We start from the raw sequence: 23,312 nt of genomic DNA on the forward strand, positions 1-23,312 counted from the left end.
ACAAGACTGACTTCTTTGTCCCCCTGATGGAAGGAAGGCAGGAGGAAGTGGTAAGAGAGATACAAATGTGATCAACACTAGACTAGCCATAACTGAGCTGGAGGGGAGACAGGAGCTAGGAGCCCATGAATCTAAGAGGCCCTTCGAAGCTAAAAAAAGACAAGGAAACAAATTGTCTCCTAGAACCCCCAAAGAAAACAGGCCCAGCTGGACACCTTGACTTTAGCCTGATGACATCCATTTTATTCTTCTGACTCCATTGTATGATAGTTCTTGGAGACTTATACAGTTCTATAAGACGATGAATTTGTGCTTTAAGTTGATAGTGGTAGCAATGATAAGAAACTACTCATTCAGTATCTTCCTTACAGATGATGTTTAGAGACAAGTTGTTCAAGGTGTATGTCTGGAGGTAGTGGGTGAGGAACAGGCAAAATGTCAAGATTTATCAAATGGAAACTGCTTATGTGAATTTCTAAAGGCAGAAGCAATCGACTGTAAGGAAATCTTGGAAAATATCCATTTTTGTGTGTAAGCACATATACTCTTTTCTTTTTACGGAGTTTAGGGCATTCAGGGCCCTAAACACAAGCAAGGGTAGGACCCTTCACAGGTATTCCTCCCCAATTCCAAGCTTTTAACATTCCATGATGTTCTGAGGCAGGAAGTCTCAAAAGTGTTGTCCATCAAAATTCACAAAGAGTGTAAGAAGCAGATGCCTAAGTACCATTTGAGTCAGCGTTTCTGCTAAGTGTAGGGAAGTTCAATTTTAACAAATGAAGATGAGAACAGGGCAGAGAAAATATTATATACTATACTGTTAAAGATCACTACTGAGGGGGCATTTATTAAACATACCAAAAATGACTTAGGTAAATTGTCCCCATTACCCACTCTTTAGGAACCCCAAAGCACCCATTTTACTGTACAAGCTGTGTTTTTGTTTGTTTTGTTTTCTGGGCCTCAGACAGCTTAGAAAGTGTGGGCAATGCCTATTGCACCAGAGGGTGCTAAGAATGATGACTTAAATGTCTAACGATCCCTAAAAATGTCTTCTCTGTCCCCATCCTTAACCCCAGCCCATACTCACACATATAAGAAAGGCCTGCCATTTTATATACTGTATGTTAAATAATGGAAGGACACTGGGTATATCTCCGAATCCAATATCATTACTTAAGAGTAATTTTATGTAAGAGGCTATATTTTATGAATATATATTTTATGAATCTCATGCTATACGTTTTACTTAAAACATACTGGTCATGTCTGTGATTCCGTATTTATAAAGTCTTGTATGTTGCAAAGGAGCCATTAGGCGGAGTAAGATTTAAGGTTTCCCAATAAGGACAGGCCTTTTGAATGAATAAGGATGGGTAATAGTGTAGGGGCAGCTTTATTACGTTAGAGATGAATAAAAAAACTAAAGGAATCTGACATGTGACTGAAAAAGGTCTAAAACAGGGGGATTTAAAACAGATCCATCCCCTCTCGGTAACATCAAAATAATCCAAATTCCCAAGCAAGGTCACAGAGAAGCCATATAGCCCTGGTGGCTGGGACCGAGTCAAGCTCTCTCAAGTCTGAGACTGGTCCTTTAACGCAAGCCATAGGCTAAGTCAGAAGACCCGTTCCTGGAGGAGGCTGAAGGGAAAGGGGAGACTCGGCACCTACATTCACAAAAGCAGGTCCCCAGACAAGAACGCCCGATCCAGGCCCATTGCTCAGCTAAAGAGAGAAGTTGAGCGAGCGCCAGCCACTCACCCTGCAGCAGCTGAGTGCCATGGAACCACCTCCAGCTCGCTCCACGGCCGACAGGCCACGCAGCAGCACCCTGAGCCAGGCCCAGGCTTCGACGGCTGCCGAAGCCCAGGAGGTAACGTAGCAGCGGTAGGTCACGGCGCAGCCTCCAGGAGGCGGCCATCTTCCCGGCCTTCTCCGGGACTGCTCGCAGCGCGGATAGATCGACGGTCCCAAGGCCCGCCCAGGCCCCGCCTTGCATGGGCTAGCCCCGCCCACAATGCGCGCTCCGCACCTTAGGACTCGAGGAACAGCCTTCCTAGCACCGCCTGTCCAACCCTCATGGACACACCCACTGGCAGGTCTGCGCCGGCGCAGGTTCTCCCAATAGGCGAGGCGCTCTCAGATCCCGCCTCTTGCTCTTGCTCCGCCCCCAGGCTGCCCGCTCGGCCGCTTAATAGCGTTTGTGCGGTACGCTTAGGCCTGCAAAGAACGTGCGGCGGATAACCGAGCATACTGTCAGAACCATGTCTGGCTGTCACGCTCAAGGAGACTGTTGCTCGCGGCCATGCGGCGTGCAGGTAAGGACAGTGGTCTACAGCACTCGGGGTGGCGCTTCAGGCGCCCCGGATGCCTGATCCCCAGCCCAGTCCGCGGCAGTCCGAGGTCCCTCCTTACCCCTAGTAGGGCTGCTCAACCTGAACTGTCCCGGCCTGTCTTACTTGACGTTATGAAGAAGGAGATCATGGAAATGATTCTTCTTTAGGAAAAATGAGCCCGCAGGGTGCATGGGTTTTTCTTTCAGTTAAACATGCCACAGTCTTATGGCATGCCTTCTGCGTGCTATGAAAATGGTGAACAACAGAACTAGAAGAATAAATAGTTTCGATACTATGTGATAAGCCACGAAATTACCTCCTTTTATTAGCCTTTCTTCGGGCCAAAGGTCTCAATTAAAAATAAAACACAGGAAATTTTTAGTGCAGAGCATTTGTCAACCATTAGTGTTCTTGAATAAGTGGCTTTTCCCAAATTCATAAAGAAAACCTTAAAGTTAGGCAAGATTGAGAGGGAGATCTTGCATATACGACACAGGTCATTGGTGGCCATCCCTAGGCAGGTGTATGAGAAAAGTAAAAGCAGTATATCAGAATCATTGCTAAGATGTCTTGATAGCAGAAGTGTTTATGTCCCCAGATTAGTAAATCTTGGTGAAGGTCATCATAGACATACAGATTTTTTTTCATCCTAAATGTTTTGCCAGATTGGCAAGATAAGCTGCGATCCAAGAGCTGTGATTGAGTTTAAAAGTAGCCACACACAAAAAAGAAGCTGAAAGTATTTTTTATAAACAGAAAAAGAGGAAAGTAGTTTTTATGATTCATGAAAAATGTTATGAATACTTAGCATTTTAGATTGACCCAGATTTTGAGGAAACCCAACAGACAACTCTAAGGCCACCTTGACTGGACATCCTATCACATGTCTCTAGCATTTTCTTGCTGTTTGGAGGTATGGGCTCATCATTAAATTCTGCTTTTTTGAGGAAAACTAGAAAGTCACATTTTGTATGAAATCTCTTGATTTAAAAATATTGCTTGGTTTCTAAGTATTGTACAGATCAAATAAACAACTTGCTGTAAGTCTGGTTTGTCCTAGTCAGGGATACTATCACTGTGGTGAAACATCATGACCAAAGCAACTTGGGGAAGAAAGTGTTTATTTGGCTTACACTTCACATCACTGTTCATCATTGGAAGAAGGCAGGACAGGAACTCTAACAGGGCAGGAACCTGGAGGCAGGAGCTGATTGATGCAGAGGCCATGGAGGGGTGCTGCTTATTGGCTTGCTCCTCATGGCTTGCTCAGCCTGCTTTCTTATAGAACTCAGGACCATCAGTTCAAGGATGGCCCCACCCACAATGGGCTGAGCCCTCCCCCATCAATTGCTAAGAAAATGCCCTACATTGATCTTATGGAAGTATTTTCTCAGTGCAGGTTTCCTCCTCTCAGATGACTATAGCTTCTATCAAGTTGACATCAAACTAGCCAGCACAGACACCTAACTACTTTTTCTCATGGTTAATTTATATGTCTTTTTTTTTTTTTTTTTTTTTTTTTGGGTTTTTTGAGACAGGGTTTCTCTGTGTCGTTTTGGTGCCTGTCCTAGATCTCACTCTGTAGATCAGGCTGGCCTCAAACTCACAGAGATCCGCCTGGCTCTGCCTTCTGAGTGCTGGCATCAAAGGCATGTGCTACCACCACCCGGCCTATATATCTTTTAAGACTTATCTACATGTTACCTGCTTGGAAGTCTTTACCAGCAGGGCATAAAACAAGCCAGCATAGTCCACAAGATACATGTTTGAACCCTTTGATATAATGATATGAGGCTTTTCTTAGTGTAAGAAATGTGATCTTAGTTTGTCCAGTGTTTATTGAGCAAAACACTATAGTAGGTATAACTTACCAAGAACATGTTTCTTACTCCTTAGAAAGCCAAACCTGGGGAGAAAACCCAGGAAGGCATCACTTTTTATTTTTTTTTATTTTGCCTTATCTACTTAGTCTAAGATCTAAGACCTTATCATGGTCTCCTACATATAGTGACTATAAGGTTCAATTTGGTTGGGTCTGACCCAGATTGTTCTTTTGTGTCAGAGATAATCAGGAAGGTTATTAACAACACACAGCACAGCAGAGTTAGAACAGAGACACAGCAGAATTCCCCCTCTTACAGGGTTCTGAAAAAGAGAGAAGGTCCATGTAGTTAATGAGTAGTAGATGTTTGCAATCAGTTTGCCTCTGATTTCCTGGACTGAGGAGAGGGAAAACATTTGGCCCTTTCTGACTTCAGAATCACAGCAGAGTGCTTGTCATTTCACTGTAGCTGTGAGGATGAGAGTCACTGTAGGGGCCTGCTAGCAACTAGGAGGTGGGGGTGGAGGCAGCTGCAGGAGGCCATGACTTAGTCTAAGATCTAGCAGTGACCGTGATTGATCTGTACTAACACGACAAACAAAGGCCATCTGAGTCCCTGCCTCCTGTTGTTCTTGATCTCAGCATTCGGCCAACCTTCACTCAGCCTACCCCCTGGCCATGTCTGCCCTGACCAATCCCTATCTGTTCATTACACACGCTTTTCTTTCTCATACCTCTCTGAGTATCCTTTTCACTGTGTGGCAACTAGTGCCTTTCCTTGAATGTCTCTTCCCCAAGCTGCTGAGAACTCATAAGAGGGAAGGCTAGGTCAGCTCTCTGATACGGTGAATCTACACACATGATAGTGTCCTACCCTGGGTGCTGTCCCTCTGGGGAGCTGCCTTTTGTGCTGTTTTAGGTGGCTAGTCCAGAACCTTACAGTCTCTCTTCATCATCTTCAACAGGCTCCAGGCCTGTTGCCCCTGAAATTGCAATGACAAGAAAAGCTGTTAGATATAAACTTTTCAACTTTAATTTCTTTTTTCCATCTACAGTATAATTTAAAAGTAAAGGAGTGGGGATCTATAGCCGTATTGCCTGGATTCAAATCTTGGCTCTGCCGTTAGTATCTGGTAGTCTTAGACAAACTCATCTTTTAGTATAGTAGGGTTGGAATTATTCCATACAGTTTTAACAGTCACAGAATAAGCACCCAATAAATGTTGGCAATTCCTATTGTTGATAGTATCATATATTTACGTGTGTCTTCATTCTTCCCCTGGTTGAAGGCAATTACCTCCCTGTTCTCCTAATCTCTTCCCCCGCACAAGAGAACCTGTCTATTAGGCCATAGCTCTCCTATGCCTTTGGTCTCTTCTTGTCCTCTAACTCTGCCTCTTAGCATATGCTATCATTTGGATGTGGAATGTCCCCAGAGGCCTATATGGTAAAGGCTTATCCCCTAGGTCTGCACCATTTGGAGGTAGAAGCACCTGTACAAGGTGTACAAGGTGGGGACTAGCAAGAGATCCTTGTGTCATTGGCCATGTGACCCCAAAGGGCACGGTACACCCTGTGTACCTTCTCTCTCTTTTTCCTCCTGGCCATTAAGTGAGCCATCTGTGCCACCATGTTCCCGTTACCTTGAATACCCTGCACCCCAGCAAAGGCCTAAAAGTAGTAGACCCGGCTAATCATGGACTGGAACCTAGAAAATGGAGCCAAAATAAACCTTTTCTCATGTTAATTATCTCAGGTATTTTGTTACAGTGTCTGAAAAATGATTACTACTACATATAATAGGAAACTGTTTGTATTGACTTTTTCAATCTGTTTCCTTGTCTGGGACTCCCCACCATAGCAACATTACTGAAAGAGTCTTTAGAATTTTATGCCTGCAAATGTCACTTACTTCTAAATGATGTAAATGAAACCCACTTTGGTCTGGCTTCCAAATCCAGTTCTTCAAAGTATTTGTTACTTAGGGGGCCAGCAAGATGACTCAGTGGGGAAAACGACTTGCTGCCAAACATGACAACCTGAGTTCTGTCTCCAGGACACACATGGTAAGACAGAACCAATTCCTGCAAGTTGTCCTCTGACCACCCAGGTGTCACTCACACACACACACACACACACACACACACACACACACACAAATAACTGAATAACAATTTTGAAAAATGTTCCTTAGGGTAATTAAGGCTGACTAAATTTACAGACACCCTTGGACCTCATGTAACCCTCAGCCAGAACGCTGCTGTGCTTCCAAGGAGCTGAATGTTGTTAGGGAATATGCCACAGCTATGCTCATTAGTCTCCCGTCATCCTGGTTCTGTCACCCTCCAAAGGGTTTTTACACTGCCAACAGCACTTCTGTTTTCCCCAGCAGTCTCTAGTGTCCCTACCCACAGTGACTACTCTTTACCTTTATGTGCTTCTCTTGTTGCTCCTGGTGCTTGAGGTCGGGATCAGATATTTCCAGGTTCTTCACTTATTCAAGCAATTGAAATAAAAGTCCATACTGATTTGCAAAAGTCCCCAAGAAATGTTGAAGCAAAGTAATAGAAAAGATCAGAACACACTACAGTGGAGTGATGTTCCTGTGCATGAAGATACTCAAGGACCCAATTATCAGGCTTTCTTTTCCAGAGTTGGGGGAGATTTGTTACTAAGGGGCATATCAGGGTGGCTCAAATGATTGACAAGTTGGGTGAAGTCATTTTTCTACTGTGCGTGCCCTTTAGCTTCCTCACTCTTAAGTTTTTCAATCTTCTAAATCCATTTCCGGTGTCACTCCTGCAATTTCACCTCTGAAGTATTTCATGGCCTTCTGGTCTTGGCTTTCATGCTCAAGTGTCTTTTCTCCACTACCATAGTCAGGTGTCTGGAGGCAGGGTATGAGGGCTAGGGAGATGGCTCAGTGAGCTCAGTAGACACTGAAGCATGCCAGCCTAATTTGGATCCTCAGCGTCCATGCACAAGTTGCATGAGGTGGCCACATTCCTGTAACACTGGCCCTGGAAGGGTAGATGAAAGGATTATTCCCAGGACCTGCTGGCCAGTTAGGCTACCTGAAACAGTGGCCTCCAGGTTCAGAAAGAGAGACCCTGTCTCAAAAATAGATGGGGAGATGACTCAGTGGTTAACAGCATTGGCTGCTCTTCCAGAGGACCTGGGTTCCATTCCCAGCACCCATATGGCTTATAACCATCTGTAAGTCTGGTTCCATTGGACCCAATGCCTCTTCTGGTCTCTGGGCACCAGGCATGCAAGTAGTGCAAGACATATATGCAGGCAAACACCTATATACATAAGTAAATTTTCAACGTTTCAAAGAGGCAGATATTCCCTGCCTCCCCACTTCATCCACAGAACCTAATTTGTAGACAGTCCCCTCTCCTGAGTTCTCCCCATCTGCCTGCACAGCACATTCACATCACCCTTCATGAGCTCAAGCACCCTTCCTAACTCCTTTCCTCCCTATCTCTAGCTTCTACTGCCAGTATGCCCCACCCATTTTGTATTATACATTACCATCCCATAACTGTCAAGTTCTTTACTAGATTAAGCTCCTCAGAGTGGATCTTATCTTACTTCTATTTCTTTCTTCAGGGCCTATCATGTATTTAGCACTCAGGGTTTGTTGAGTGAAGGAGTGAAGTACATAATAAATGCCAGGAAACAAGTTCAGAGAGCAAGCCTGTCACACAGAACTGGAGGGAGGGCGGCTGCATTTTGCTTGAATAAAAGCTAACCAGCAGGGTTTGAGAGAATTGCAACAACTGGAGATCCAGCATGAGCAGGAACAGTATGAAGAAAACTGATTTCTTGCCTGAGAAGAAGCATAGCTTAGTTACCTGTTGCTATACAGCAAACCACCACAAAGTTTAGCAGCTGAAAACAGCACTGATTGTGTCCCATAGATGCTCAGGGTTAGGAATCTAGGAGCAGCCGAGCTGCGTTCTGGATCAGGGTCTCATGAGGAAGCATTCAGGCTGTTGCCCAAGCAATAGACACAGCAAGCATGGACCGCACAAGGAAGATCTGCTCTCCCAAGTGACTACTGTAGGCTGTGGTGGCCTTCTGCATGGGCTGGCTCTGCAAAGAACCAGTGATCCGAGAGAGAGAGAGAGAGAGAGAGAGAGAGAGAGAGAGAGAGAGAGAGAGAGAGAGAGAGAGAGAGAAACCCAAGATCCAACACTGAAACTTCACCTCTTATGACCTCGTTGAGAAGTGGCACAGTAACCACTTTTGCTGTGGTCTGTTAGCACATCGGCCAGCCCTGGCACCATGGGGGCAGACCTTCAGTGTGACTGTCAGGGTGCAGTGATCCCTCAGAGCTATCTTGTAACTGATTCTAACAGGAGTTTGACTAGAACTGAGGGACTTATATAAAACAATATGTGAAAAAAATACTTGAAAAGTAAATTAGGACATAAAGGGATGTAGTGGCTCAAGGAAGTGGTATTTGAGTATTTGTTGATTTGAGGGACCAAGCTCAAGGATCAAAGTACTGTATTAGCTTAGTACTCATGGTAGGATGGAGGATGAACTGGAGGAGAAGAAAATGCAGGCAAGGAGCTCAAACAGGAAAAGTGTAACTTCTACCTCCAAATGTTAGTCCTGCGGAAATTTTTTATTGGGACTACAAAGCGAGAACAATGAAAATATGAATTTTCCCCAATTAATTGCATTCAAGTTAAAAGATTAGCCTTTCCTCTGACATTATTCTCCTCGCAATCTTTATGTTTAAAATCCACTGTTTTCTGAAGACAGTGATAGTGGAGAGTTAAATAATAATTAGTGTCATTACTTGGCAACCACATGTCATTCCTTAAAATTAATAAAACTACCCATGGGCCTGTGAGGTGAGTCAGTGGTAAAGCAATTGCTGCCTAAGCCTGTTGACCTGAGTTCATTCTCCAGAGCCCACGCAGAGATAGGAGGAGAGAAAGGACTCCAGGAAGTGATGCTTTGACCTCCACACGTGCACCCCACCCCCAACTAACAAACAAACAAAACTGGTGTTGAAATTCGGAAGTCTAGGAATCACTGATCCATATAAGGAAACCAGCACCCAGAAAGCATCCCTGGATCACATCTGGGCCCTTGCTTATGCTAATAAGCATGCTTTACCATCAAATGGCACCCCTCACCCGACAGTTTTTTATGTGGTGTCAGAGTCTCCCAGGAAACCCTGGGTCCAGATACATGCTGGTGTTTTAAGGTGAAAGAAAAGCGAGGAAGGGAAATCAGTGGAGCCCCTGCTGGGCGTACCTAGGTATTTCTGTGACAGTCAAGGCGAAGTTTCTTCAAAGCGGCATGAAAGCGTTTTACACTTCAGCGCCTGTAATATCTGCTGAATGTCACCAAGTCTGTGTCTGTTGCACCGGAGCTGCGTTTCTGTAAATAGTTCATCGTGGGGAGTCCTTAGCTTCGTGTCATATAGTTACTGTGCTCACTGAAAGCCAGCTCTGACGACAGCTGACAGGTGCCCTTGGCATCCAGGGAGCAGTGGACACCAGCTAAGCCTTCCCTTGCCTATATGGTAAAGACAGCGTTTCCATGTTCACACTCTTGGGCCGCACAGGTTGAGTGACGGCACCTTCAGCAAAGGTGTCTTTACCAGGGTTCCATTACTTCCCTGTAATTATGTCTTGCTGATCTGAATGGCCGAGGGAGGTGCAGGAACTGTGCTGCCCTGTCGTCCTCATCATCGTCGTCGTTATGCTGGAGCGGGAAGCTAGCTAATTGCTCTAATACTTCAGTGCTGGGGAAAGACAAAAGGGAAGGGGGATCTGTAATAATAGACCGTTTTCTGTAATGTTTGCAATTTGTTGCGCAAATTTGGTCTTAATGATTGGAACACTGCAGGAGTCTTCCCATTAGCTGTATTTAATATGTAATTAAAATATCATTTATGTTCCCCCCAAAAAAGAGGAAATAGTAAATTATATGGGGCATAGAAATTTTTGGCTAGTTTCCTTGAGAAAAGTTAAGAAATCCATTTTATTATTAACTTTAAGCAATTAATTTGTGTTCAAGAACTTTAACTCTTTAAAATGGAAGGAAGGAAGTATTGTGCCACACGGTTTTGTAGGGAGTGTTTTTACTGTAGAGACTTTAGAATTTTATTTTTAAATGCGTGTATATGTGTGCAGCTCTATGTGGTATGTGCACATGAGTGCAGATGCCCAAGGACTCCAGCAGAGGGTTTGGGGTCCTCCAGAACTGGAGTAACAAGTGCTTGTGAGCCACCTGACATGGGTGCTAGGAGCTGAACTCCATCCCTCTGCAAGAGGGCATAGGCCTTAACCTCTGAACCCTCACTCCAGCCCCGGTTTTTGTTATTTTAAAATGTGTGTGTGTGTGCTCACACACACATGTATATAGATAGGTGTACATGCAGGCGCCTACGCGGGCCAGAGGCTTCAGTACTCGCTGGAGCTGGAGTTAGAGGTGGTAGGGAGCCACTTGATGTGAGTGCTAGGAACGGAATCTGGTCCTCTACAAGAGCAATACATGCTCTTAACTGCTGAGTCATCCCTTCAGCTTTGTGTTATGTGTTTTATCTTCATTTTATCTCATTTTATTCCTCAACATGTTCTCGTTGAATTGCTGAGTAAAAGAGAGGCTCAGTGTCTTAGTTAAGGTTTCTATTGCTATGACAAAACCTGAAAAAAGCACCATGGGGAGGAACGGGTTAATTTCAGCTTACACCATGTAGTCCATCATCCAGAGAAGTCAGGGCAGGAATACAAGGCAAGAAAGCTGGAGGCAGGAGCTGAAGCAGAGACTGTGGAGGAGTGCTGCTTCCTGGTTTGCTCCTCATGGCTTATACAACCCAGGACCACCCACCCAGGGGCAGCACCATCCACAGTGAGCTGAGCCACATCAATTGTCAGTAAGAAAATGTGCCACAGTGTTGCCCACAGACCAGTCCGGTTGAAACATTTTCTCAATTGAGGTTCCCTCTTCTGAGATGACTCTAGCCTGTGTCAAGTTAACATAAAAACTAGCCAGCACATTCAGCATCATGTAAACAATGAATTAGACATAATGTAGTTTGTCAGCCCTGCCAAACTCTTAAGACTGTGTTCATCTGAGCTTTATAAAATGTCTAGCTCTCTCCCATGCTCTCGGTTTTATGTTTTGAAGGCCCCTTCATCAACAATCATTCGTAATACTTACCTAAAACTATCTATATCTGTGTGTGTGTATGTGTGTGTGTGTGTGTGTGTGTGTGTGTGAGAGAGAGAGAGAGAGAGAGAGAGAGAGAGAGAGAGAGAGAGAGAGAAAGATGCAAGAAGAGAGAAGAGAGGGAGAGAATGAGAATCACAAGCAAATTTGGGAAAGCACAATTTCAGCTATTTAGGATCCAGTCTGTTGAAAGAATGATTTTTCTCTGGCCTCAAGAATGATTAACCCCTTTACCCAGGGCCGAGGTCAGCCGTCCAGTTACTCCCTGTGCTTTCTCCATAGCAAGAGTTTTTTTGTTTGCCTTTTCCTTGAGAATGCAGCCCACTGAGTCTTGAGTTTCTATGGGGATTTTCTGTGTGGTGCAAGTCTGGAGTATATCTTGGATTTCTAATGCCTGTCCAGATATCAGAATTGAAGCTCCGGGTCCCCAGAATTTTTTCAGGTGCCTTGAAGAGAATCCTGGCTTTGAGGTTCCCTGCTCCCAAGATGTCCCACTCTCATTTCTTTTACAACCCCTGTGAAATCCTGCTTTCCACTTCAGCAATTTGTTTTAAAATATTTATAAAAATGACTTAATCCGCAGTTCTTTGTTTTCAAGGTAATGCTATATGTCATACTGCCAAAATGAAGTTCATTGTACTTCTCTTTGTTTTTCTTTCCATTAATGTAAACTATTAAGAAAAAAACTGGAGGAAATAAATGACATCATTTTTCTAAAGAGGTAATTATTGGAGTTACACGTATAAATGCGGCTTGATGTTTACCTCAGCCTTTATTCATATGCTCCTTTAAACAAAGTGCCTTCATAGAAAAGAATCATGATTGCTTTTGAATAGGATTTGCTTATTGTTATTTGCTTGATTTTAGTTTTCATAGTGGGTGTTTATTATAATTGTAATAAGAGAAGATATTAAAATCATTTTGGAAAACAGAACATTTGTAAGATAAAAATAAAACTGAGCCAGCACAGACTGTTGGATAGATAACAAGAGCAGTGTCTCATGTATGGTGTTCTAGTGTGATGTTCTGTGTGAATAACTTTCCCGTGTAGCCTGAAGCATGTTCCTTTTAACTAGGTTCCACTGTCTTTCTCTTGACATGGGTGTCATAGACCCCTGGCATTTCCCTGCCTTATTCTTACAGCTTGTTCCATAGCATTAGATTATAGACCCCTACACTGACCAATCCCAGGTTGCCAAATAACTAAGTAAATCCATTTTCTAAATGTTAAGGGCAGAATGTGTTTGTTTCCTTAACTACCTCTTTTCTTAGGTACATTTCCTTGAATGTCCTTAAGTTGGTTTCTTGTTAGAAATGCCTGCTGGAATACACAATTTAAAGAGTCTATTTAAAAAATCATTCTCTTCTGTTTAAGGACAAGGAACACCCCAGATTCCTGATCCCAGAACTTTGCAAACAGTTTTACCATCTGGGCTGGGTCACTGGCACCGGAGGAGGAATTAGCTTGAAGCATGGGTAAGTGTCCAGTTGAGTTCAGCTCTGGAGCCGTGGGTGGTATGGCCAATCTAGCTGATAGTCAGTTTACCACAGATGGCACATCCAAACCCAGCTGATAGTCAGTTTAATGTGATACTGAAGCTGTTTATTTCTAAATGATCTATGGATGTTTGCATAACCCAACGGAACCAAGGAGCAGAAGCAATAAGCATAATAAGCTTTTGAATGCCAGTTGCTAATTGGAATAATTTGATTCTCTCTCTTTGGAATATTGAAGGTAGGTAACAGTCCAGCAAGTATGTTCATATTTCTGGACTTTTATACTGTTCTCTAGACAGTCGAAGATTTACTTCAAAAGTTCAGAGACATATTTTGAAGTTACTTAAATATAGATTATTAATCTTTAAAAATTCAAAAATCCATGTTTACTGAGTTCAGAAACAAGCCATGTACTATTCTAAGCAGAAATATCATGATTAATGGGCATAGCACCTGCTGATATTTCCTCCTTGGAGGCACTGGATTTAAAATAGAAAGAAGGAATCATTTTCCAATGCTCATTGGATTCAGGGATGTCTTGTCTTCAAGCAGATGAGGAATAGACACAGCGCTGGTAATAACTCTCAAAATGGTGAAGCCTTATTCTCCCGAGGCTTCCTGAAGTAGAACTAATGTGTTCCTCCTGAAATGTCATATGAATATTGCTGTCTGGAGACTGAGTGTTAAACTGAGTGACAGAGCTTTATTTCTGTATTCCAATTCACCTTTTTTCCTTAGCAAAATTGGGCTATTAAAACATTTATATGTTGAGTATGTATGTACATGATATGTGTGTGTACATATGCATGTGTATACGTGTGTGTGTATATATATCTACATATATACACACACACACACACATATGCAGTTCATAATAGTAAATGGATTATAAAATAAAATCAGAACATTTTAAACACAAGGAATTTTATTACATCCCACAAGATGATGATTTTGTAATTTCATCTGCTTCGAATTACAATGTAATTCATGAAATATTGATTCAATAGTGGGAAGTAGCAAAAGGTGCCTTAGTGAACAGCTTGTCCAGTTGTGACAAGAAGGTCCTCTCAGAGTCCAGATGCAGCGTGTTCCCTGCCGGGCCCACACGCCCATCTGTGCCCACCTCACCGTCAGTCACCCCAGCTGCTAATGTGTCAGTTCAGCGTTGTGCAGACGTTCAGGTGGTTTGGCCTAAGTTTTCAAGTTGTCTGCTTCACAATTTACCTGAAACTATTAATAACTTTTCTGTTTAAAAGTTGAGTGCCTGTATTTTACTGATGTATGATTTATAATAAATCATGTTCTAAATGTATTTAGTTAACTACTGTTTATTTTCATGTGCAGAGAATGGTTTTTGTGCATAATAGAGCTCCTACCAAACTGAGCTAAAATAGTCATTTCTCTGTGTGTGTGTGTGTGTGTGTGTGTATGTGTGTGTTTGTGTTTGTGTGTGTGTGTGTGTGTGTGTGTGTGTTAAAATGAGTAAAATGAAAACTTGAAAGAGAATTTTTTTAAAGCAAGAAATTGTAAAGGACTTCTCTTTCTAGAAAAACTTTACTATTCTACACACTGATTGTGTGTGGCCAACATAAACCATTTATTGGCACATCTCTTAATATGTCATGGCTTTTATAGCACTGCAATCAATTTATAGGAAAGTTGCATCATGTGCAGTTTTTCCTTATTTTTAATGGGCAGGGAGCTCCCCCTAGAGGCCACAAATGGGAAGGAGCAAAGTTTTAAGGCATTGTTTGGCTTTTAGTTTGGGCTTAGAGACTAAAATGGGTATTTTTAGTAAAATACTGAATGTTATCCCTAATATTTAAATGACTTTACGAGTCCCCGTTACTCATCTTCATGTTTCTGGTAATAGTTTTGTCTTCTGTGTCTGAATTTTGGTGCAAATAAATTTGAAAAGACTTATAAATACAGTAGATAATGTTCTAGAATCATACAGACAATGAAGTCCTGGGGAATATAGAACTACTGACAGATTTCAAGATTTGGCTGATACCACTCTAGCTTACATGACTAGTGCAGTACCAGGATATATGTGTGTGTGTGTGTGTGTGTGTGTGTGTGTGTTGTATGTGTGTGTGTGTGTATGTGTATACACACACATATATACATACACACACATGTATATGACAGCGAGGACATGCATAGGGATTGAAAGTGAGGACACACATAGGAGTCATCAAAGTAATTCCACGACACTGAGCAGCCATGGCCTTTAGGCTTGGTCTGCGATGTTTAGATTTACCATTTCCTATTTTCATCAATTTGTGCGAGCCTAAGCTTGTTGCATGCTGTTAGAATCACATTTGATAAGCACATATTGTAGATGAGCTATTGAGACATAATATCTCAGTGATCTCTAATGTCCAGAGGGTAACAATAGACACACCTGAACACAGATGTGGTATGGACTCTTGTTTGTCTGTCCTTTTGTTTGCCATAGAGTGAAAGAGCACGGAGTATCGAGAAATAAACTCCAGAATTCATTCTCTGGAACTTCCAAGTTCTTTCTATTTGTGGCTTATAGAATCAAGCACACATTTTCCTTCAGTCTTTTGTGTGTTATCTCCTAAAACAAAAGCTGTCACTTTTGTGTTTTTCCCATATTTCTCTTTCTGTATTAGTATTGCTGTCAAAAACTTTCTTAGCTTACCTTTGAATTGCTCGAAGTTGACGGGAGTCTAAATTCCCATTTCCAGAGACAACAGTCCAAGCAGACTTAGCACAACTAGACCCTCTTCTCTGATACCCAGGCTGGCGAGGATCTGGGACTTCTGGCTCTGGAGGAAGGGCTGCCACACTGTTGTCCATACAACAGAGACTGAGCACTGCTGAGCTTCAGGACACCTAATGGAGGCGTGAGCCCTGCTTCCTGGGTTCTGCTCACCTATCGGGCATTCATCTAGACCTTAGATTACCGAGAAACTCTCGCTTCCCTGACCTGCCTGTCAGTTCCATGTCTGTATATTTTGCAGTGACCATTTTGACAGCTTCATATAGGCCATCCTCGTTTTCACTTTGAAGCTTTGATATTTGTCTTTGTGCATTTCTGCCTGTGTGGTAAAAGCTAGAGTCCCGGTGCTTGTGTTCCCTTGGTTTCCGGTTTTGTGGCCGCTCATTAATATGCTCTGGAACTGAAACTGATAAGTGAGGAGAAGTACCTTTCTATGAGTGGAGAGAATGGGGAGGATTTGGGAATTATGGTGCAAGTCATATTTGACAGCACCATAGTGGGAAATGGTACAGGGTGTAGATCTCAGCCTAACACTTATAACAAAAAGCATCTCTCTCTCTCTCTCTCTCTCTCTCTCTCTCTCTCTCTCTCTCTCTCTCTCTCTCTCTCTCTCTCTCTCTCTCTCTCTCTCTCTGTATGTGTATGTGTATTTTGTTTCAGATATTTGCTCACTGCATATCCCATGCTGGTCTTGAACCCATAATCTTCTCTGCTCAGCCTCCTAAGTGCTGTGATTATAGGCATATGCAACCACACTCAATACCCTACTTTCATCTCTAACTTTTTGTGATCACTTAATTGCCAAATAATTTTTAAGATTTGCATGCCTATCATAGAGGAAATTCTGAGTGTTAATGCTGTAATTTAGCAAACTGTCCACCAGAGGGCTCTGAGCTTCATGACTTCATGCAATAAATTTGAACCTCGTTCTTTACAATGCAAAAATGTTCTCAGACAGGCATATATTTTGCCTGATTTTAAAGTTAACTATATTTTACATAGGATACTGAAATTCTGTTCATGCATGCCAAAAGTGCTAAATAATTAACATACTCAAATTTACCTTTCCTCTAGATAGTGGTCTTGCTACCATAATTTTTTTTTTGCCTGGTGAAAAGAAATACATATATGTGAAAACAGGAAAGACAAAAGCAACTACCACGAGTTCTCTTAGGCCACTGGTGTTGCAAAGTCGCTTAGAACTCATTCTGTGCACCCTAACTCCTTCACTCAACCAAGCAGCCGTGTGGGGCTTGGTGCATAAAGGACGTTATTGCTTAGACTGCAAGGATACGCTTTATTTGTTCAAAACCAGAAGTTTAGCCAAACAAAACCAATTTCTATATTTTGTGTTGCCAGCGATGAAATCTACATTGCTCCCTCAGGCGTACAAAAGGAACGCATTCAGGTACGCTAAGGATCCTTCCTAAGCCTCTGTCCCCTCCTTAACCACCATCCCATGAAGTGGGATTGCTTCTAAAATGTTAGGTTAGTTTTGAAGGGTGGTTCTGTTGTGATCATTTCAATAGCTAATCAACAAACATTCGCTAAGTAACTATTAAATATTTGTTGAGTGATTATGAAATGTTTTTTAAGGTGGCAAGTATCTTCCACGTATCCAGCATGTTTTTTAAACTCTCATCGGGGCTGGAGAGACGGCGCACTGGTTAAGAGCACTCACTGCTTTTGCAGAGGACCTGGGCTTGGTTCTCCGTTCTCACCCACACAGTGACTCACAACTGCCTGTTACTCCAGTTGCAGGGGATCTAAAGCTCCTCTTCTGACCTCTGAGGGTACCAGGTATGCACATGATGTACATACATGCATGCAGGCAAACATAAAAATAAATAAGTCTTCAAAATCTCATTCAGAAAACTGTAGCAGGCAGCAGTGAGTAGCACGCCTCATCCCTCCTTTTTTAGACCAGTGAGCTGGTCCTACTGATAGGTTCAGGTCACACAACTGATTCACATTTTCAATTGTAAAGCTAGTCCAATTTAAAGTGAGGAAATTCATTTATTGTTTTTCAAAAATTTGAGAAGTGGCATTTTAGATCAATGATAGAATAATACCCCAAATCTAACCAAATACATAAAACTTTGATCAATTGCAAGAAAAAAGAGCAGTTGCTCTCTTAATGAAAGTTTATATTGTAGTCTGTGGTAAGCCCTGGCATTGGGAAGTTGCAGTCAGAACTATGCAGGCATTACTAAGAAAAAGCTAGGTCAACACACTCCTGAAACTTGAAGAATAACATCATTGCTAAGTTTCTTAAGGGATAAGAAAGTTCTAACATCCATCTGGGTCTGTTGATTTCTTTATGTGGTTTCCTGGAGAAGTAGTTGTGAAACAGCAGGCCGAAGTCTGTGAACTGACAGCAACATCATTACATACATAATTGTTTCTACATCCGATCTTAGCCTTCTAACTCTAAAAGAAAGTGATTTTTTTTTTAACTCTCAAGAAAGTTTTTGATAGTATAAACTTTATTTTTTTATTTTATTAGTTTGTGTGTATCAGCGTTTTGCCCACATGTATATATCTGTACCATGTGCATGCAGTTCGCATGGAAGCCAGAAGAGGGCATCAGGTCTCCTAGGACTGGAGTTAGATGTTTGAGAGCTGCCATGTGGGTGCTGGGTACCAAACCCAGGTCCTCTGGAAGAACTGTCAATGCTCTTAACCACTGAGCCATCACTCCTAGTCACATTCATTATAAAACTTTAAATTTTTTTTCCTAAAATTTTGGGGAATCAAACATGAATGTTTAATTTGAATGTTAAACATGTTTGCACATGCGTATACTGTATAAATATGCCAAGTAGAGACATTTTAATTGTCATTTTTAAGATTTTCTTTTCTTTTTCTCTCTCTTTAAATAGCCAGAAGATATGTTTGTTTGTGACATCAATGAACAGGACATAAGTGGGCCTCCAGCATCTAAAAAGCTAAAAAAAAGCCAGTGTACTCCTCTTTTCATGAATGCTTATACCATGAGAGGTATGGAGAAAGTTGTTGGTCTGAAGAACATTTGCAGAGTTGGCCTCACTAAATGATAGTCACTATGACTTTAGTTACCAGCTCACAAGTATCTTAAGACGTACAAGCCTTTCTCTCATCGCCTCTGAGGAAGGTCCATTGTTATTCCACCTGCCTGTTAGTTCCTGTCAACTTGACACGAGCTAGAGTCACCTGGAAAGAGGAGCTTCCGCTGAGGAATTGCCTCCATCAGACTGGCCTGTAGGCAGGTCTCCAAGGACATTTCTTGATTAATGACTGATGTGGGGGGCGCAGCCCCCTGTGGATAGTGCCGCTGCTGGGTAGGTGGTCCTAGATTGTAGAAGGAAGCGGGCTAAGCAAGCCCTGAGAGCCAGGCAGTACAGAACTCCTCTTTGGTCTCTGTTTCAGTTCCTGTCTCCAGGTCCCTGCTGAGTTCCTGCCCTGACTTCCCGTAGTGCTGGACTGTGATCCAGGACGTGTACGCCACAAACCCTTTCCTTTCCCAGGTTGGCTTTGGTCAGCATTCTGTCACAGCAACAGAAACTGACTAGGACACTTCTTAGCCACCTCCATTTTTCCCTATGGCAGAAGTGTTAAGTCCATAATGAAACATATGCATGCATAATGTGCGTAGGTATAGATGTTGGTTTTCTCTTAAAGACCTAAGTTCTCTTCACTGAGCAGCTGCCTCTTCATCCTGCAGGAGCAGGCGCAGTGATTCATACCCACTCTAAGGCTGCTGTCCTGGCCACCCTTCTGTTTCCAGGACGGGAGTTTAAAATTACACATCAAGAGATGATCAAAGGAATAAGGAAATGTACCTCAGGAGGGTATTACAGGTATGATTTTATTATTAAATTATTTGGCTTGCATTTTTTTTCTTCTCTTTGATAAGTCAGGCCACGATCTTTTTATAATGAGGTACAGTGGGATCTGTGTTCAGTAATACCCTACTTAACAATGTACTTTCAGATGCGTTCTCAGTAACACAGCTTCCTCCTCCCTTCCCCAGCCAGGGTGAATTATTAGCAATATGAATAATGGAATGTTTGCTCCATTAAAATGAACAGAAGTCTTGGCTAGAATTTCTATCAAGATGGGCAAGGGTAGCCCCTGTTTTCAGCACTGAGAAAGCAAGATCTCACTTCCATTTTGTCTTCAGGAAGCTTGAACTGGACTACTATTAAATTTTATATTGATTTAATGTATTTCTAGAATATGCTCCTGATTATAAAAACTTCCTATTCATTTTAATTAGATAAATGACTGTATTTCAGAATTTGTGATGTGGGTGACATAAAAGTGTAGAACAATGACCTTCTTTCTAAATTTAAGTAAGTCCACCAGCCAGCAAAAATGTAGCCATTATTCGTAAATCTAGACTTGAATGGCTTGAAGAAACAGGTTCCCAGTGTCCAGGTACAAGCTGAGCCTTGCTTTTAGTTGGTAGCATTCTTCTGAACCTTCACCCTTCCTGGTTTCCGATGGGGCCTGGTTCCCCCTCCCCTTCACAGGAAAGTGCTTCCTGTTACTAAAGACACCACAGCAGTGTCTGTCTTACTGTGACTGCAGGGAACAGGTTGGGTGTGTTTATACCAGTGTGCTGAAAGTTCATCTCATTTGATTTCCTATTTATTGTGTGCCTAGCGCCTTCCTCGGCACTATGAAAATTAGGGACAAAAGATAAAACACTCGAGTATGTGCTGAGAACTTGGGAGGCCCTGGGTTCAGTCCTCAGCAACAGAGCTAAGCAAAACAAAGTCAGCATTGAACTCCCCTCCTTACCAGGTGAGGTGAGCGTGTGTTACTGTAGCTGCCGTCCATTTTGGAAGCAACACGCCTCTGCTAGAGTGCAGAGGATACTGAGAGTCGATCAGAGGGCTTCCATGGCTCTGTTTTGTTTTAACTTGTGAGGATCAGTATCATGTTGGTGAAATGATGGACGCTTTGAATTTGTTTTCTGGTCTCACTGTGCTTATTTTGCACCTGGATATATTTCTGACTGTGTGGTGAATGCTATAGGAAAATGTAAGTCTGTTGCTCTTCTGGCTAGTTTCAGGAAAGATGTGAGCCCAGCAATTCACTCCTTCTACACTACGGTATTGTATAATTACTTCGGTCTCAACTACAGTGGAGTCACGGGCAAGTCTATACTACTACAATAATGGTTGCCCAAATTGTTAATCACAAGATAGCTGCTTAGTCTCTGCCTGCCTGAAAGTGGTCTTTCAGATAACACTTTGAGCATTTTTGCTAAGTTTACTCACTGCTTTGGTGAAAAGGCATTGTGGGGAAAACCATGTACAATGGAACACTTGTCTGAGTTGTCACTGGTGACAAGTGACCTCAAGAACAGACCTAGTTTTACTTGTGGTGAAGTTGCTTACTTGAACATTATTACATTCTGACTTTAACTCATGAATTTACTGAGAAAAAAAAGTGGAAACAGAAGTTCTAATGCAGCAGGTTTGAGATTATTCTGAAAGGATTATCATAACCCTGGTAATTGTTGCTAGATGGTTCTTTCTATCCTGGTGCCACAAACCACACCTGCATTGATTGGTTTGCCTGTCAAGACATTTTGGTATTCTGCAGAGATGAAGCACGGTGATTTTTTATATTGGGGAATATTCTTACTATGTAATATATAGTTCAGTGTTTCATCTCTTCTACCCTTCTGTGTATGAGATGTATCATTTCCTATCTCTTGTTTAAAATGTTCTGATTATCTTTGCTTCAAGGAAATGCTTGTATGATCTTGATTTCTTTGTTAGGTTCTGCTATGCTGTACAAATTTCTGCCTTTTAAACTCAGGGCTGCCTGCCAAATTCCAAAGGTATCTCTTGGTATAGATGTTCATACAAGATATACAGAATAACTTGCAACATCTTGTTTTGAAGTTGAAGACGTGGAGTGCTGTTTAGATATAAAGAGTGTCCGACTGGTTACTAACAGGAAAAATTACAATAGAATATTGATGTTTTAGTGGGAGAAACTGTCTCGTTCTGTCTTACAGGTACGATGATGTGTTAGTGGTACCCATCATCGAGAACACTCCTGAAGAGAAAGACCTCAAGGAACGAATGGCTCACGCGATGAATGAGTACCCAGATTCCTGTGCAGTGCTCGTCAGGCGTCATGGGGTGTATGTGTGGGGAGAGACGTGGGAGAGAGCAAAAACCATGTAAGACTGAATCTGAGAATATTTGGTACAAATCACACTCAGAAATGTGAAAATGAACTTAACACGCTCTAGGATTAAAATGAAATACAAGTTTTTCATGTGTTTGCTGGTCAACTGGTTTCAGCTTCAATAATCTGTCATTGTTATTTATAGGGACCTGATTTTTACTCTGTTGAATCATCAGGAAGTGTTGACTAGGTCGGCTCTGATTTAGGAAGGCACTGTGAAGTTTGCTACAGAGGAAAAGAGTCACAGATCTTAAATAATTTAACTTTTATTTAAAAAATATAGCACATGCCGGGCAGTGGTGGCACACGCCTTTGGTCCCAGCACTCGGGAGGCAGAGGCAGGCAGATCTCTGTGAGTTCAAGGCCAGCCTGGTCTACAGAGCGAGATCCAGGACAGGCACCAAAACGACACAGAGAAAGCCTGTCTTGAAAAAAATAAAACAAACAAACAAACAATATATATATCACATAATAAAAATATATATAATAAAAAATATAACTTCATGTGAGTAGTATCTTTCCCGAGAAGTAAATGATGTAGTTGTACAATTCAGTGTGACTCCTTTGCATGTTTGAAAATTGTTGGGGTCAAAGTAGGAAACTTTTGGTACGAACTCAGTAGCAAATGTAGCAACAAAGCAAAGCTAATGCTGGGAGATGTGGTGCTGGGGACTGCTGGAAGCTCTCTCCTGACCTACTTAGTCCTTCCGCCTCCTCCTCCTCTGCAGGTGTGAGTGTTATGACTACCTGTTCGACATTGCTGTCTCCATGAAGAAGATGGGAATGGACCCAACGCAGCTCCCAGTCGGAGAAAATGGAATTGTGTGAGCCAAGTGGATGCCTAAGTATCTTCAAGGATAAAACAAACCTAATTATGGCTTAAATAAAACTTGACTGCTTTTAAATGAGTTGAAAATGTCCTTGATGCCACTAATTTGTCACTGAATACTACCAATGGTCACACTTAATCACTTCCACATTAAATATTTGTTTATATTCTTACAGCTTTAGGTGGCAGAGAGGCAGAATAAAACCTTTTTCACTTGGTATTTGCTTATTTTAAAGCATGTAACAGCAAAATATTTGCCTTTCAGTTCATTCCTTTTGTATACACTCTTCGAGAATTCTTTTTCATCTTTAAAACACTGGTAAGAGTAGAATTCACTGGGTATTTCCCACTTAATTGTGGAATGAATACTTTCTTATTTTAATTAGATACATAAAATTTATATGAACTATTAAGACTAGTGTATCCTTCACACTTGTTATAAAAATAATTGTATAGATTTCCCTTATAATCAGACTGTAGTACTTGCCTATACAGGCTCAGTACCTATAATCTAAAAGGCCAGAGTCTAAAAGTTTGAGCGCAGTCATGGTGTCACAGATGGACTCCACGCCTCACTCCATGTGGCCGGTCATAGTGAAGGAACAGACACATTGTGTGAAATTCCCTCCTATCTAAGTTGTATGTGAAACAAATGAAGTCTGTGTTTACCCTTGGTTT

At 42.1% G+C, this 23,312-nt stretch overlaps 2 protein-coding genes across 3 annotated transcripts in view; one reads left to right on the forward strand and one right to left on the reverse strand.

The window, feature by feature from the left end:
* Pdhx (pyruvate dehydrogenase complex component X) overlaps positions 1-2,001 on the reverse strand; it is a 66,271-nt gene extending 64,270 nt beyond the window's left edge. Inside the window, exon 1 of the mRNA XM_059261013.1 lies at positions 1,765-2,001. Coding sequence (XP_059116996.1) covers positions 1,765-1,924 — 160 coding nt within the window. The 5' untranslated portion in view covers positions 1,925-2,001. The remainder of the gene's footprint in view (positions 1-1,764) is intronic.
* A 150-nt stretch (positions 2,002-2,151) lies between these two features.
* Apip (APAF1 interacting protein) lies at positions 2,152-22,713 on the forward strand. Of its 2 annotated transcripts, XM_059259456.1 has the most exons (7): positions 2,152-2,321; positions 12,740-12,840; positions 16,973-17,021; positions 18,496-18,613; positions 19,317-19,452; positions 21,630-21,797; positions 22,534-22,713. In XM_059259456.1, exons 1-7 carry the CDS (start codon positions 2,268-2,270, stop codon positions 22,631-22,633), a joined length of 726 nt encoding a protein of 241 aa, XP_059115439.1. In that variant the 5' UTR covers positions 2,152-2,267; the 3' UTR covers positions 22,634-22,713. The 2 variants fall into 2 exon arrangements, with proteins under 2 accessions (XP_059115439.1, XP_059115440.1); XM_059259457.1 differs by lacking the exons at positions 2,152-2,321; positions 16,973-17,021 and having other exon boundaries at positions 12,776-12,840.
* The last annotated feature ends 599 nt before the right edge of the window (positions 22,714-23,312 follow it).

Source organism: Peromyscus eremicus, chromosome 4 (assembly GCF_949786415.1).
Source record: "Peromyscus eremicus chromosome 4, PerEre_H2_v1, whole genome shotgun sequence".
NCBI lineage: Eukaryota > Metazoa > Chordata > Mammalia > Rodentia > Cricetidae > Peromyscus > Peromyscus eremicus.